The 17,435-nt window shown below is 35.9% G+C and overlaps 1 protein-coding gene across 2 annotated transcripts in view; it reads left to right on the plus strand.

Moving 5' to 3' along the window:
- The window catches only part of LOC113074567 (ras/Rap GTPase-activating protein SynGAP-like), a 41,515-nt gene extending 24,507 nt beyond the window's left edge, over positions 1-17,008 (plus strand). The window contains exons 2-3 of one of the 2 annotated variants that reach the window (XM_026247426.1): positions 15,519-15,646; positions 16,474-16,715. In XM_026247426.1, coding sequence (XP_026103211.1) covers positions 15,519-15,646; positions 16,474-16,611 — 266 coding nt within the window. In that variant the 3' untranslated portion in view covers positions 16,612-16,715. Of the gene's footprint in view, positions 1-15,518; positions 15,647-16,473 lie in introns of both variants that reach the window. The other variant, XM_026247424.1, reaches the window with a different exon arrangement.
- Positions 17,009-17,435: the final 427 nt, after the last annotated feature.

Raw genomic sequence — 17,435 nt, forward strand, 5'->3', positions numbered from 1 at the left:
GTGCACCTTTCATATTTCTAAACAAAATTAATGCTCATTTAAAGAGAACGTGAATCCATTTAACAGCAGCTGTTTTTAGGTGAGTTTGACTCTCGTATGGCTTAGATTTCTAATCATATGAATGCTTACATTTTTGGTAAATTTTAATAAAGTAAATTTAAGGTGAGTGGTCAGTGTAAAGTATCTTTCTAAAGTATTTTTCTATCACGTTTTAAATGCAACGTATTAAAAGATTGACATTTATGAAATATTTCACCCAAAAATGAACATTTGTTGAAAATCTATTCACTCTCAGGTCAGCCAAGATGTAAATGAGTTTGCTTCTTGAACAAATTTGGATACATTTAGCATTAGCTACGTAATGTATCCATTGCTGTAATAGGGTGGCATCAAAACAAGTCCAAACAACTGATAAATTATTATTGTGATTATTGTACTGTACTTATTTACACATTTATTGTGAAGATTTTTATCAGCTGTTTCAACTCTGATAACAAGAGGATTTATAGCAAAGGATGGATGTAATGCCAAGTATGAAGAAGACTTCTTAAACCTAAAATGATTTTTGTAAATCCAGGTGTCAAATGCTGTGTTGCCACCTGACTAGTGACTGTTATTTGTGTGAAGACTTTCTGACTGCATATAAGAGGAAGGCTATTTTAGAAAGGAAGATTTATATTGAAAAATGGAATTAGGGAGAAACAGTGAATTCTAAATAAAATATTGCTTTTATGTGAATAATATGTATCACATACCAATCAATAAAAAAGTAACTGTCTGATTATGAGTATTTTAAAATGTAACTTATTCTAATTACATGTACGTAATTTTTGGAATCTGCTGATGTTTCATGCATCCCTGCTTTTAAAGGCTGACACTGAGCAGTGTCTAAGTCCTAAAATGTTTATATTTCTCTGTGGTGGTGTGTCTGGCCTTGTATGTTCTGAGTAGGGCTATAGCTATCGAATATTTTAGTAATCGAGTATTCTACCAAAAATGCCATCGATTAATCGAGTTATCGGATAAAATATGTTTTTGCTTAATTAAAGTGCAATATTAATTATGCAAGAGAAAATAAGACTCATGGGTCTCTTAAAATGAACTAAGTTTCCTTTTTTGTATTTAATATTTTAATATTTAATATTTTAAATTTTTAAATGCATAAATGCAAAAATAAACATTTAATTATTACCCATTGTTTGTCTGTCTGTACTTGTACTTTGTGCAATGACAATAAAGTTGACAGATGAATTGCATTTAAGTGCCATTCAGTTGGGGTTTTAAATAAAGCATTTTTTGAGATGCACATTAAACACATAAAACATTAATTTAATTGATCTTTTAATTATTGAAAATCGAGCAAACATAACTTTTTGGTAAACAAAGGGGATTTACTATTAAAAATAAAACATGGAAGAAATGTGTTATTTAAACCTTTAAAAAAATAATGTTTGATTATTATTATTTATTTTTTTTAGTAGTAGGCTATGTACATTCTGCTGAACAATAGTAATACATACCTGGCAAATACTTGTCTTTAAACTAAACCGGACTTTTATTTTGACAGTTTGAGGTACCTTTGCATTTCTGTGTATGTGATGTGACGCTAGTTTTACTCAAATAAAACGGTCTAATGCTCATGAAGTGACTGTCAGAGCTGTTCTGGAGATGTTGTTCATGTGTTCACGTCCTTATTTAGTGAGACCGCAGACGCTGAAATCACCACGAGCATCACACGCGCTTAGTGTGTGTGATAAAGGAAGTCACGCTTCTGCTTCATTCATTAACAGAGACACGCAGAACATGCAGGATTCATATTTAAATAGACTGTTCCGGCTTAATATTTAAAGATATTATAGTCCATACTGTGATTTGATGTAAGTGCAATGATCTATTTTTGATTAATTAATTCAAAATTTAGCAAATTCCGTGCCATTCCATGTTAAACTGTAAATTCGGTTTTTATGATTGGATTCCGCGATTCCCTCCGCGTTTTCTGCATCGCGGAAATCATAGGGCCCTAGTTGTGGTATGCCAGCTCTGTCTTGTAATGGACACATGCCACGACGTTCTCTTTACGTTTGCCCATGCCCTCAAATCAAAACACTGTTGACTCCTTGCAATATGCCATTTCGGACGCAGCGCTTGTTTCTCCTTCCGCTTTGTGGATGACGTAAACACGTGTCAAATTAAAAAAATAATTGCAAAAGAACCTGACGTAAGATTTAAAATACATTAAAAGAGGCTTCGAGGCAGAGGAATCATTTCAGCCCTAGTTCTGAGGTCATCATGGGTAAGAGGACAGCGCTCCCCCACCTCGCCCTGCAGTCAACAGCTGTTCATCCCAGGCCGGACCAGTCCCTGTTAGATTACTGATTAACCCGTCTCAGCACATCACATCCTGTTTAACCAACTGTGTCAAAACAAAGTCACATCTTCCCCTTAGCATCCCCACTTTGTTCCTCCAGCTGGAAGCTCCACAAACACATCCTCACAGAGCTCCAATCATAGCCCAATCTGTTAATTGCAGTCATTTCCTCTCTCTCTGTGGACCCAACTCCACCAAACTCCCCAGACATCAATTAAAGCTGCTAATTTGCAGGATTTATGAATTGCCGTCCCAGAGTGAGATGGCTATGGATGCATCTGTAGTGGGCTTACGCTGAATCTCTTATTATGATCTGCAAGAATTTGAGTCCTGCACTTTGCCCTGCTTTTAAATCACGAGAAAGTACCATGGAATTGCTGCTTTTGGACACATACAGCTCCAATGTAATGGCATTTGTTTTTGGACTTATGCCTTGTGAATGCACAATAAAATGTGTATATTGTCTGTTTTACACTGACTTCATATGTGGCTCATCCAGTCAGAGTTATAGGTTTATATTTTTGATTTATATTTATATAAGTCTATGTATTCTGTTTATTAAAGTAAATGATTCACTGGATTTAACAAACTATCCATTGTTTAATACCTACAAGAACAACAGAGTGCAGTAAGCAGTCAAACTACTTGCGCTACAAACCAGTGTTTATGAAAAAAATATAAAACCATTTTCAATATCAAACAGCATGAGCTGTTTAAAAAAATAAAAAAGCTGTTTATACAGCTAAAAATAACTAGAGATGATGACAGGTTACAAATGACTACACCCAATTTTGCATCAAGAACGTGTATACTAAGTATTATATCTTAAGAAAAAATAGGTATAGTTTTTATTTTTTGTCATTAGTTATGTGTATTTTTATGTTTACATTTTTTTTATTTGTGTGTGTGTGTGCAAGATTTTTGTCACACCACTCACTGCTGTATACAGTAATGTATAGGCGGAGGAGTAGTGCTGGTCAGAAACTTAACATGTTAATTTTTTTTCGTTGCTGTCATTAGTCTGTGGTCACAGTGGTAAAACATTTGCTCTCTCACGGTTTCATATGAGCTATTTATATAACATGAGAGTAGCCGTCATGAGTATATGGACCGTTTCTGCACCACACCTCCTCGCTCTTTTCTCTCTCTCACTTTCCCTGTGCTGACTCTAATGTTCTTCCACATGAATTGACAACCTCCTGTGGCCACGCCCCTCCCTCTGTGCTCTGCCATTGTGATTAGACGGGCTGTTTATGTTTAAGGGTTGTTGTGGAGACCAGGTGGTTGGGCACTGTCTAGGTTGGCCCATGAGAGGGCAGGAGGGTGACGCTCCACAGCCTCCGCGGCTGAGTGACACAAAGCATCTTCTGTTCTCCTTTGCAATATGTTTGTGTGTCAGGTTGTGCACACACCTGGCAGGCACTGTGGGAATTTGGCATTAGGACATATATGAAACGAATGAAAGTCCAACATAACGAAAAAACTAATGTGGGTGAAAGATCACTGTATAATCAGCCAATTCATTAATGTAAACTGTGCAATAGACTGGATGTTTGAGTATCTGCTTAACAGTGATGTAATCTGATTCTTTAAAAGTGCACTGAATGTAGTGTTGGGAATCAATAGCCCTCTTATACAGAACCAGTTCCATTAAACAAAACAAGGACAGTAGATTTTCTATTGAGCAGCATTAGAATAATAATTTTTTTTTTTTTCTGAGCTTGCAGTATGTCTTTGATAGAAAAAAAAATCACTGCTGAGTCAAAGGCAGTAAAAAGAGACAGATCTTTCTATTGCGGTGTTCTCGCTAGTTTCACACAACCATCAAACATACTGGGACCAGTGTTTGGCAATTAGTGAACAAATGACTCAGAGTGGTTCTTTTTAATGAATCCACTTTAAACTTAGGGTTAGATGATAGATGATAATGATAGAACATTAGAATCAACCGAAGAACTCACTCACACAGTCAATCACAGTGAGTAGCGTTTGATTTACTAAATTTGAGTGATTAGGGTGTTTTTTGTTTTGTTTTTGTTTTTTAACCAAGAACTATATGTGTACTTAAGGCTTGTGAGACTTGTGAGTGTAATTATTGATTGTTTTTATATTACAGTGCATAGTTTAAGATACACTATAGTGTTCAGTAAGATGTGTGTGTGTGTGTGTGTGTGTATATATATATATATATATATATATATATATATATATATATATATATATATATATATATAATATTTGATAGAAGCAAGGCTGCATTTATTTGATCAAATGTAATTTTAAAAAAACTTTTGAACAGCGGTGTGTGTAAATAAACAATGCTTTAATATTTATTATTGTGTTTTTTTTTATTTATTTTAATTTAATTTAGAACTGTATATAATTAGAGCAGAATATGTTTCCGTGTAAAAAGACGCTAGATCAGGGGTTGGCAACCTATGTCATGATGGGATAGAGGGATAATCACTGGCACGTAAACTGCATACAGATGTACATTTTGAGGTAATAACGTCTCATAGGAGCTATAAATACTATTTAAGTGTGAGAATTAACATGCGCTAGTCTACGGATGCGAATGATGCACATACTAGGCGCTTCAGATCAAAGCCTCAGGGGTCTCACAGCGCTTGTCAATGTCAAAATGACTGAGATGGCCAATCAAATCAAAGTAGGCGGGGTTTACTGTTTACAGAAGCAGAGCGTGAAGCGTCAGTTTAACGTTAAAGAGAGTGAGGTAAGATGAAGTGACATCTTTTAATTACAGTCAACTTTTAATAATCCGTTTTATGATAGAAATGTTAAATGACCGACTGCTGTGTCTAGTGATGAAAATTTTTCAAAAATATGGCCATTTTGAGAGAGGTGTAAATTGTCTGTATCTGTCTCCCTTTACATACAATGAAGCGACTTTGCCCCCTTGTTGTTGGCACAGTGGTTAACCAGAAAAATTAAAAATGGCACGTCATGCCGAAAAGGTTGCCGACCCCTGCGCTAGACCATCAACGTCCGTATTTTAGTTCTGCAGCAACTGATGCTTCCCTGTTCCCTCGCTTCATTGTTCTTCTGCTTTCCTCATATATGAACCACTATGATCCACTTTTATCGTGTGGTTTGTCATGAGAAAAAATAAGAGAAGTAAGGTTGTCCCATTTGTGTTCAAACAATCAAAGTGTTTGTGAATCACTCAATGGGACGAACCATGTAAGCGACCTAAAACGTTGGGGAGTGTGTGCATATATAATGTAACTGACACTACCTATTTAGCTTAATTGATACCTAGTGTTGAATTAACATCTATTATTAATCATACATAAAAATACGCAAACTGCAACATTTGGTAACACTTTATAATAACTGCACACTTTTAATCATTAATTAAGCATAAGTAAACAGATAATTCATAACATATAAAGCATTAATAGACAGTAATAAGCAGTTTATAAATACAGATATAAATGCTTTATTCTTGATTTAAAAGCATATCTATAATGTGTTTAATAATTGTATTTTCATGCTTCATTCATGATCAATTTATCATTTCTCAATGAAGTATAGCATTATTTACAAACCAGTTATTTAGGAGTTGCCAGTGATTCATAAGATCACAAGAAATGTAGTATATTCAGGTAGTTATAAAGCATTTAGTAGTGGTCAGTTAACTATTTATGTGAGCTCATCTAAAGTGAGGACTAGTTATGCCTTGTAAAGCATTTATAAAGGATATTTAAAGGCTCAGTTATCTTCTAAAAAAAAATGGAAACAAACACAACACAGTGATACAGAACATAGAAATATTAACAGCCTTTAAATCTCATTTGTAAAAGCTTTACAAGGCATAAATAGTCCTCACTTTAGATGAGCTCACAAAAATAGTTAACTAACAACTACACATTTTTTATAACTACCTGAATTAACCCTGAACTACAGTAGAAATACATGTTAATAAACAATTTACACACTATAAACACTATAAGTAACTATTACTATATGTCTGAATAAAAAGATGTATGAATGCACATTTAAATAGTTTATTAATCATTTACTTACAATTTCTAAGTGATCTTATGAACCACTGACAACTCCTTAATAACTGGTGTTTAAATAATGCTATACTTAATTTAGAAATGATAAATTGATCATTAATAAAGTATGAAAAAACAATTATTAAATACATTATAGATATGTTCTTAAATCAGGTATAAAGCATTTATATCTTCATTTATAAACTGCTTATAAATGTCTATTAATGCTTTATAAATGATGAATTAACTGTTTCCTAATGCTTAACTAATGATTAATAGCATGCAGTTATTATAAAGTGTTACCCAACATTTAAATGAGTAGTTTACTCTAAAATGATATCAGACCTAAATCAGTCAATCTCAGTTTCCCATATTTAATTATAGGGCTACAGTGTATTTTTCAATAAAAAAAATGACTAAGTTTGGTCTATATGTCATACATATGTACTAACCTAATGGTTGACTTCAGATGAATTTGAATATAGTAGTAAGACATATTGGCCAGTTTTATTGTGTTTTTTTTTTTACATTTTGGAGCTTAAAGGGTTAGTTCTCTCACAGGACTTTAGTGTGTGTGTGAAAGTCACATACTCTAGGGCTACACGATGTGTCATTTAAGCATCGATATCGTGATGTACAATCCACGATAGTCACATCGCAGGATGTGCGATGTAGGCTGTCGTAGTTGATCCATTATTCATTAACTGTACGGGGCAGCTGCTCCCCGGCCCTTGACAAATGTGATTTGCCAATTAATTGCACAGCTTAACAATCATAGAGTGAAAGTTTATCATTTGCATTTTTAAGTCCTGTCAGTTTAACAAGTTGCATATAAGAATGAGTAGAGAGAGTGCGAGAGAGCCCCGGCCACGTGCTCACCTTCACCGTCTTCAAACAACACGAGCACTGTCTTGCTCTCTCTACCCCTCGTGCATATTAATCAAAATCAATTGACACGATGGTGTCAAAAAAAAAAAAAAACTATCCAGTGATTGAAATGTTTTCTGTGTTGTCAAGTCTTGTGCGATATCCTAAACTGCAGAGATAATTACACAACGTGTGCCGTACACGTCTGATTCACGAACTAATGATTCCTTTGAACCAATTCAATTTAATGAATGGTTTAAACAACTGACCTGTCCACCACTGAACTCACGAGACGTCTGAATTGGTGTATAAAAAATCTGTAACACTTTACAATAATGTTCTATTTATTAAACTATTTAATTACATTATTTAACAATTACTATTACTAAACTGCACTTCTACAACATTGTTAATTTCAACATTTAGGCTATAGCCTTCTTTGTTGAAATCAAAAGTTGTACAGTATTTGTTAACATAGTTAATGCACTGTGAAGTAACATTAACAAACAATGAACACCTGTGTTTTTATAAACTAAGATAAACAAGGATTAATAAATGTAGTAACAAAAGTATTGCTTTTGGTAAGTTCATGTTAGTTAATATGTTAAAAATTCAAACTATCCTAAAGTTACAAACAAATAATTTGCTGTAATTTAAATAATACTCTGATGTTTAAATCATTTAAAATGAGAATGTAAGTGTGTTCACCCCATTTTTGTTTGTAAGAAAAAATTTGATTAGATTTCATATCGCAATATATATCGCAGAAAAATTTAATATCGCAATGTCATTTTTTTCTCAATATCGTGCAGCCCTAACATACACCTAGAATGCTTTGAGGGTTAGTAAAACACAGGCTAATTTTCATTTTTGGGTGAACTAACCCTTTAATGGCACATATTCCCATTTAATTCAATTCAAGTTTATTTGTATAGCGCTTTTTACAAAATAAATCGTTACAAAGCAACTTTACAGAAAATTGTTTCTACAATATTTAGTAGTAGCTAGTAGTTTGTGCACATTTGACAGGATTTTAGAAAAAATAAAAATAATAATAATACAAGACGTAGTCAGCTAGATGATGAACTATCAATATTATTAATTAAGTTATTATATGATTCAGTCACACATTTAGCAATAATTGTTAGTTCTGTTTGTTGATTCAAGGTTAGCATCATCTGGGGTCCTCTGAGGGTCAGCATCATCTCTTCTCAGGTGTTCTGGATCCAGACTGGAGCTTGTTTAAATCCTAGTTACGGCGAAACATAGAAACAAAATACAAACATCATTAGCATAGCTGCTGATCCAACAAAGTAAAATTAGTTTAACCCAAGTTAATGAATAAAAATGCACCTTTGAACAGATGCAACTACACTCACAATTAAAAAGATACATTATTCGAATGCTTGGCGAAAGAGATGTGTTTTTAATCTAGATTTAAACAGAGAGAGTTTATTCATATGGCATTGAACGATACTTCAGAAATTTACTTTTAATGTTCCACAGAAGAATGAAAGTCATGGGTTTTGTCGCAACATTAGGGTAAATAAATTGTTTTTTAGGAGAACTGTTTTTATTATTATACAATTAAAAGTAAGTAACTGAAAGAAATTGCAATGTGATTTTGTTTGGTTGTGGAGAGTTTAATTTCTTGACAAAGTGGGATCCTTTAAAAGCAGGAGGCAGATGAGTTTTCTCCGTCTTGGCAGTGATTAGCTGTCCCAGGCATTCCCTTGTCTGAAACCTCATCCCAGACAGGTGGTCTCTTCTTTAGCTGAGGTCATTCCAGGCAGGGCTGAAGGGGTTAGGATTACCCCTTCATCAGACACATGCAAGTGTCTGTGATCATAGAGATGTACTTTAGGCCTGTCCCAGTCAGCGTCACACACATGCTCCTCACAGATGTTTGATCTGCTTGTGACATATCTGCGTGAACCATGGTGTAGCACACGTGCAGACGAAACACTGACCTGACTCATCTGTTTTACCTTTTCATACTCTCATAGTTGACACATACTTTATTACTTCAGATGTCTTACAAACGTGATGATATCACATCTTCATCCTCTATCACACATGGAGCTTTAATCTAACACATGCACACTCACTTCCTGCTTGTCTGTCTGAACCTTCCCTGACCTCTTGGGTTAAGCGCTATTAGTGGGCTCCGGTTCCATTACGGGGTCACAAACTGGCAGCTTTTGGGATCAGCTGGCAGCCCCCCTGCAGTAATTGTTTCACAAACAAACATATGGGAGCACGTAGGACCATGTCTAGGACATCCGCACGGTTACAGTCTATTATAAGCTTTCAAGAGTCTAGGTATCTCTCTACCCACCCAGCTCACTGCGGTTAAAAGAATTGGCCTCACAGCTTAATATGTATCTTCTAAATTATCAGATCAATTATCAGGGTATAATGTTCATAGTTATTTTATTTGTTTAATATTTTTTCTTCACTGTAGGGATGGATCAAAATAGTTTAATAGTTACAGCTAAACAACTTTAGCTGTTGTTTGTTTAACATCATTAACAGTAGCATTTAAAAACAAATACTACTGATTGGTTAATAATTACACATGCATACATTTATATATATATATATATATATATATATATATATATATATATATATATATATATATATATATATATATATATATATGTATATGTGTGTGTGTGTGTGTATTTATGTATGTATTTATGTTGTTCTTATACAGCCATTGTCAAATGTTTTGAGAATGGCAAAAATATTAATTTTTACAAAGTCTGTTGCTTCAGTTTTTATGATTGCAATTTGCATATACTCCAGAATATTATGAAGAGTGATCAGATGAATTGCAATTAATTGCAAAGTCCTTCTTCGCCCATGAGAATTAACTTAATCCCAAAAACATTTCCACTGTATTACAGCCCTGCCACATAAGGACCAGCTGACATCATGTCAGTGATTCTCTCATTAACACAGGTGAGAGTGTTGAGGAGGACAAGGCTAGAGATGACTCGGTCATGCTGATTGAGTTAGAATAACAGACTGGAAGCTTTAAAAGGAGGGTGTGCTTGAAATCATTGTTCTTCCTCTGTTAACTATGGTTACCTGCCAGGAAACGTGCAATTATCATTGCTTTGCAGAAAAAAGGAATCCAGACCAGTACAGAGTTTGCTCAGGAATGGCAGCAGGCAGGTGGGAGTGCATGTGCATCCACAGTAGACAGACTTTTGGAGGATGGCCTGGTGTCAAGAAGGGCAACAAAAAACCCACTTATCTCCTGAAAAAAATCGGGCACAGATCTCCAAAAGGTACAGGAAACTCCCCAGACCTTGATACTATTGAGAACTTGTGGTCAGACCTCAAGAGGCGGGTGGACAAACAAAAACCCACAAATTTGGAAACTCCAAGCATTGTTTATGCAAGTATGGGCTGCCATCAGTCAGGATGTGGCCCAGAAGTTGATTGACAGCATGTTAGGGTGAACCGCAGAGGTCTTGAAAAAGAAGGGTCAACACTGCAAATAGTCTTTGCATAAACGTATTGTAATTGTCGATCAAAGCCTTTGACAGTTATGAAATTCTAGTAATTAAAGCCTCAACATCAGACAAAAAAGATCCAAAAACATTGTAGCAGACTTTGTAAAAAATTATATTAGTGTCATTCTCAAATTTTTGTTCATGGCTCTACAACACATTTTTTGCCTTTCAGCTAGGATTATATTTGATATAATCCCTACACAAACAAAAAAGACTAATAATAATAATACAGATTAATATGCATATAAATTATATAACAACTTCTATTTATAAATGGCCTTAAAATAACATTATTTGTGTCTGTCATTCGTGTTTCCCCACAGAGGTTACTTGATCTAGCCTTCGGTTCTGTGGTTGCATTTCCCTTCCAGAGAAATGAGTGTTTGTTCTCTCTGGTGCATTTTTTACGTCTTTCTTATGAAATACTACGGCAATACATTTATTTAGAGAGCTATATGCTGCTTTTTTGTAGGGTTTTTCATCCGATTGTCTCTTGAGATTTTAACTGACCCTTCTGTCATTGCAGGGTTTCATTTAATATCTGTGTTCACACAGCTGCCGCCCCCCTCACAGAGCATGTTGGGTAACATCCTTTGCATGTACTCTGTCATTGCTGATGCTGCGCTTTAATCTAGAGGAGATTTGGAGTGAAAGATGAGTTCAGTTGAGGACAACATTTTTTGTTAAAATGAGTTTTTTTGGAGAGGTTATGTAACAGGACTTTTTGAAGGACTTTGTCAGGACAGATGTGATTTTCATGCTAGATTTCAGATGGCATATTCACACTTAACTAAATGTTCCCTTGCCTGAACACCTCAGGGAGCGGGCTTTATATGCCGCTGCTATATTTAGTTTAAGATCACATTAATTATGTTCCTGAGGAAGTTAAATGTTTTGCCTTCTCACTCAGTGAAATTGGGACTCAGTAGTTTGTGTTGCATTATTTGGCATAATTAATATATATATGTGTGTGTGTGTGTGTGTGTGTGATGCTGTTAATGGAACCTACATTTAGGGTTGCAATAATCATGGAAAACCTGCAAATATAAGTGGATTTTCAAAAAAATATAAATACACAGGCCTCTATTAAATTACTGTAAAAAATATTTATAAACATGCATTGCTTTTAGACAGTTGGCAACCTTGTATGTTGCATTATACCCAGAGAGCTAGTTTAACCTAGGTTTTCTACAGTTTTTAAATAGTTCTGCATAACATACGTGCAAATTGAGTCAAATAAATGAACCTGCAATGTATAGCCTTCCATATGCAATCAAGACTAGTTCAGTGAGATGTAAATGAGAATTCTCAGCTCTGAAAACACTATTGAGTTCTTTCCAATGGCATGAATAAAGGCCTTTGAGAGGCTGTTCCATCTGCTGGTTTTGAGAGATCTCTGATCCTCAATGTTCACTGGCCTTTTACTCTCCCAAGAGAGAAGCTGTGATTTGCACATAGCTGGTATGAACAGGCGCAGGTGATGCCCTCATCCGCCCCGAAATCAGAGGCAGGGAATCTGTACGGGATGCAATTAAAATTCCTTAAATATATCTTCTTTGCTGCTGCGTTGACAAAATTGACAACTATTTTTGAAATTCAGATGCTAGTGGCACACGCTTTACACATTTGTAATTTGAAATTTTGGTGTTATTGAACGGTTATTTTCGAGTCTCTCGTGCCTGTAGAGTCTCAATATGCATAGATAATTATGGAAGATATTGTGTTCGATCAGGAGTTGTCAACTGCTTTCCCAACAGCTTCACACATTTCTTAATGGGATATGAGATCCCTGGAGAAGTCACCTAATCTCACGCATCCATATGTTTATATGCTGCCACTGTGCTGCCGAGCACGAGCTGTCGTCTCAAACAGACAGGCTTTAGATTGGACCGACTCCCACCCCTCCCACACATTTCACCTCCATCTTTCCGCAGCCGCCTTGAGTGGAGCGCCTTCAGTCTCACTCGTTTCCCTTCCAGCACTTATCCAAACACCCATTAAAGCATGTCTGTTTACACAGTTGCATGCTTGTTTGCAGAGCACTAAATAGAAGAACTGTTTGTGTCGCTGTCAGTGTTGAGCTCGATCTCTCCTAACCTTTTTTGTTCACACCTAGGGCTGGGAGATTTGATTTTGACCAATTATGATTAATGAACAATTGACACAATATATCCATGATGATCACTCTCAGGTGATATAACATAAAGCAACACTGTGAAGGGCTCATGGGCCATTTAAGGGATAATTCACCCAATAAATTATATTTCTGTCACCATTCAATCAGCCTCATGTCGTTCATGTTCATTTGACTTTTTCCATGGCAAATAAAAGATTTTTAGCTGCAGGTTAGAGAGCCAAATGAATCCTAACAGCTTAATCTTAATTCTGATTTCATATTTAATAGCAGAAACAACATTTTAAATGAGTTGGTAAGTTTGAGTTTAAGTGCTTTATTTGTCTGATTTTATTAATCATACAAATATAAGAAATACATTTTCATACATTAACATGTTATTGTAAAAATGCACTTATGTTCAGAAGTTTGAAGTTGGTGATTTTAAGAAGACTCGTATGCTTTCCAAAAATACAATAAATCCAGTAATATTGTGAAATAAATTGTATTACTAATTTAAACCATTTTCTATTTTAATAGATTTCAATATATTTCTGTGATGGCAAAGCTGAATTTTCAGCATTATTACTCCAGTCACATGATCCTTCAGAAATCATTCTAATATGCTGATTTTGTGCTCAGACATTTCTTATCAATGTTTGAAAATAATTTAATATTTTTGTGGAAACCATGATGCACCTTTTCAGGATATAGAGTAGAATAGAAATGTAAAAAAGTATTTTTTAATAACTGTCTTTTGCTGACACTTCTGCTCAAACTTACATTGCTGAATAAAATAAAAAGAAATAAAAATTGAATCAGTGCAAGTAAAACACTTTTTTTAAACCTTTTTACAATAAACATTTTAGATTTACTATAACAACTTGCTCTATATGACTGAAATGATTACTATGATTGAAAAAATAATAATACATACATTTTTGTGAAATATCAAGTTATGAAAATTTCTTTTATCTTATCCTTCTTTTAAGCTTTATTCACACTAAGTTCCAGTTTTGATTCATTTATTTTTTCTCAATAAGTCTCTATTTTGGTCCATTCGCTCTGTTATTGAATCAGTTCTCTGTCCGTTTAAACTCCTGATCTCACGTTGATTATAGAGCGAATGTTTTTTCTTCATATCCATCATAGCATTGCTTTAAGCTAATAGCTTATGTGGAAAATAGTCATGGGCAAGATGACTGCATTCACTAAACTGAGGGGGATGCAGCAGTTACACCCGTCCTCTTGAGACACATTGCGTCACTTTCTTCTGCATCTGTGTGGTGTCCATTTAGCCCTGCGGCCTGGGAAAAACTGAAGTGAGGCCACTATTGGCCCAGTCGCCTGATCCAGAGTGACATAAGGGCATGGCTGACCTCTGACCTTGAGTCCTGACATGTTCTTTCTGTGTCTCGTTCTGGTCAACCGTACACCAAAACTGTCAGCCAGAACTGATTGATGAAGCTTAGCGAAGGTCTAAATGATCAATTAATAGACAAGGAGGACCGCCAGTAATGTTCTCTGACAAGTGCTTGCACTCGTTGGTATGTGATGTGACCGTTCCCAAAATGCACTCAAGTGTCGCTCTGAAAGTGACCCAGCATGCATCTAATCACTCAGTTCTTGCTTTCAAAAAGCAGATTTTTCCCCTAGCAGGGTTTGTTTGGTTGCTCTGAGAGAGATGCAAAGAATTATGAGCTTCCTGGTGTCATTTTCCCCCACAGCTGAGATTGAATCCTGTAAAAGAGGTTGATTGCTCGAGTGCACGAGCAACATTATAAACTAGTATAACACTGCTCTCTACAGGCAGCAGTGTGCAGAACACCACACAGTCCAAGTAAAGCTCTTCAAAGGTGAAATCAAAGCTAACATGAATGCACTTTCTTGGTCTTATTGTGCATGGTTAGGCATGTTATTTTTCAAAGAAAGACTTTTGTAATCTCAAAAAAGTCTTTGTAATCTTTTAATCACAATGTAAAAAAATTGCTCCGCTTCTGAAACGACTTTCCTTTCAATCCCTTTATCTTTTTCAGCCCTTCCCGATACCCGCTGAAGTCCATTTTTTCACAACATTAGTCAGACAGTGGAAGTGGGTGGTCAGTAATTTTATACAGTGTATATACTTTTATCCCGTTGGCTGACACATTTGTGAATGGGATTTGCAGCATGTGTGTGTTATTCAGTCAGAAGTGTAGAAGGCAGCTTTCTGCCACCGAGATACATCTGAGACCGCGCTAGCTGGCAGTGGAGGAGACTGTTGTTATTTTTATAAATCCATTTGATGCAGCAAGTGCTGCAGAATTTGCTCACAGCAGCGTTTAATGAGTTCAGTGTGACTCATTTTCTTATGAGCAGCATCATTGTCCAGAGTCTATTTTTGTGAGGTGAACTGATTAAATAAAGAAGAGAAGAGAGTCTGTGCCTCTCTGAGGACCCTTGTCTATTTCTGCAAGATGTGAGGGAATATGTAGTGGCATATTTTGGGAGTTCCGATAAAAGCGCTGCTCAGTCGTGAAGTTTGAAGAGAATCTTTGCTGACATGAAGAGAGGCTGTTTTTGTGGTGGTCCTTTTCTGTGGCCACCCGTACTGAGGTGTCTTTTCTGTCCCCTGTGCACAGATGTGAAGGGGCCGCCCAGTCACCACTTCTCCTGCGGCCAGTCGCCGTTCACAGAGCCCTGCGTCTGGGAGAGGAAGTACTGCATCCTGACCGATAGCCAGCTCATCCTGCTTAACAAGGAGGAAGAGGTAAGAGCGCTCCTTCCCTGTGCTTCATCCCCTCATTCTTCTGTCTTCCTCTCTCTCAGAATGAGGAGCGAAGGACAGTTAAATGAAGATGTGCAGATGATGTTTGTGCTTTCTTGTACATTTCCCCTCGTGAGGGGTAAATACATCGTTTGCTGATGTAATTTACTGACCTGAGCTCTTTTTGGATGGAATTAGTTTTCCAGACGTTTGGGTTACAGTTATGAAGTCCGTTATAAAATCCGAAAGCAAATTTACCTGACCTCTTTAAAGGGATAGTTAACTCAAAAATAAAATTCTGCCATCATTTACTAACCATCAGTTTGTTCCAAACCTGTATGAGTTTATTTCTTCTGTGGAACAATATTTTTGTAAAATCAGTTGATGGTCCCCATTGACTTGGAACTCTATGGAAGTCAAAGGGATCCAGAAACTGATTGGCTACATACTTCAAAATAGCTTCTTTTGTGTTTAACAGAAGAAATGAATTCATGCAGGTTTGGAACAACTCGACTGTGAATAAATGATTACAGAATTCTCATTTTTGGGTAAAATGTCTCTTTTAGGAAAACTATTCCCATCTGATTAGGTCTTGATAGTTAAAGAGCCTCGTTTTGAATGATTTGTTCTCTTCTTTAATGAGTGCATTACTCTCGTTGTGCAGACCAACCAATTTAATCTTTAAAGGGAATAATCAATTCTATTAATTTACTGAAATAGTTTCTAAATGACCGATTGCTTTCAGATACATTTAAAAGGTTAGTTAATTAATAGTATTGTGTACTCTGTGACCTCCACCCACTGACCTTTGAGCTCTGACTTGTTCCCAGATGCCATCTGAAGTCCATGAAAGCCCCACAGCATCCTCATCAAAGGTTCGCAGCCTGAGAAGGACAGTCAGTGTGCCCTCTGAAGGACAGTTCCCAGAGGATCCACCAGAGGGAACCTCCATGTCAGGTAAGATTTAAGTGGCGCTTCTGTTATGAAAGCAAAACTATTATTTATGCCCCGGTTCAAAAGGTGTGGAAATGCTGATTCAGACAGTAGCAGGACCTTTTAGCAGAAACATTTTTGCTCTGTCTATAGGGTTTCAAAAATGGCACTCTTTTTGCATTTACTGTAGCTTTAAGATGTTGATAACCAGGCACGCTCACACTGCAGGCAGAGCATGAGGTGAATCATGAACAAAATCATGTCAGTAGGTGCATTTGTAACATCAGAGCCATAACTTCTGAATCCACTTCTATAAGCACAGAGGATCAGGATAAAAAAGCAGTGGATTTAACCACAACACTGCAGACTGGGCTAAGAGAAACACCAGATTGGGGGCAAAAATATGCATGCTAAAAACTGCAGAATATTTCACAAAACAAAGATCTGTTGTACAACAGTATCAAATGCATACTCGTTATGTGCGTATATACACACGGCCCTCATTATTTCAATATGATATACCATTGCATTAGTCAGTAAATGTGTTGTTACAAACTTCTATGAATGACTGACTTCTGTGAAACACAAAATAAGATATTCTGAAGAATGTTTTGTCTGCTTGTTTCATATAATAAAAAAGTCAGTGGGGTCCAAAACAACACTGGACCCTACTGACATTCATTATATGAAAGGGGAAAAAAACACTTTCTTCAAAATGTCTTATTTGTGTGCAACAGAATAAAGTCAAACAAGTTTTCAATGCCAAGAAGATAAGTAAACGATGACAAAATGTTAATTTTTGGGTAAACTGTTCCTTAAAACCAAACTCAGACTCAGATGCTCCAGAATTTTGAAGAAA

Source organism: Carassius auratus, unplaced genomic scaffold, assembly GCF_003368295.1.
Source record: "Carassius auratus strain Wakin unplaced genomic scaffold, ASM336829v1 scaf_tig00015152, whole genome shotgun sequence".
In the NCBI taxonomy this organism is placed as follows: domain Eukaryota; kingdom Metazoa; phylum Chordata; class Actinopteri; order Cypriniformes; family Cyprinidae; genus Carassius; species Carassius auratus.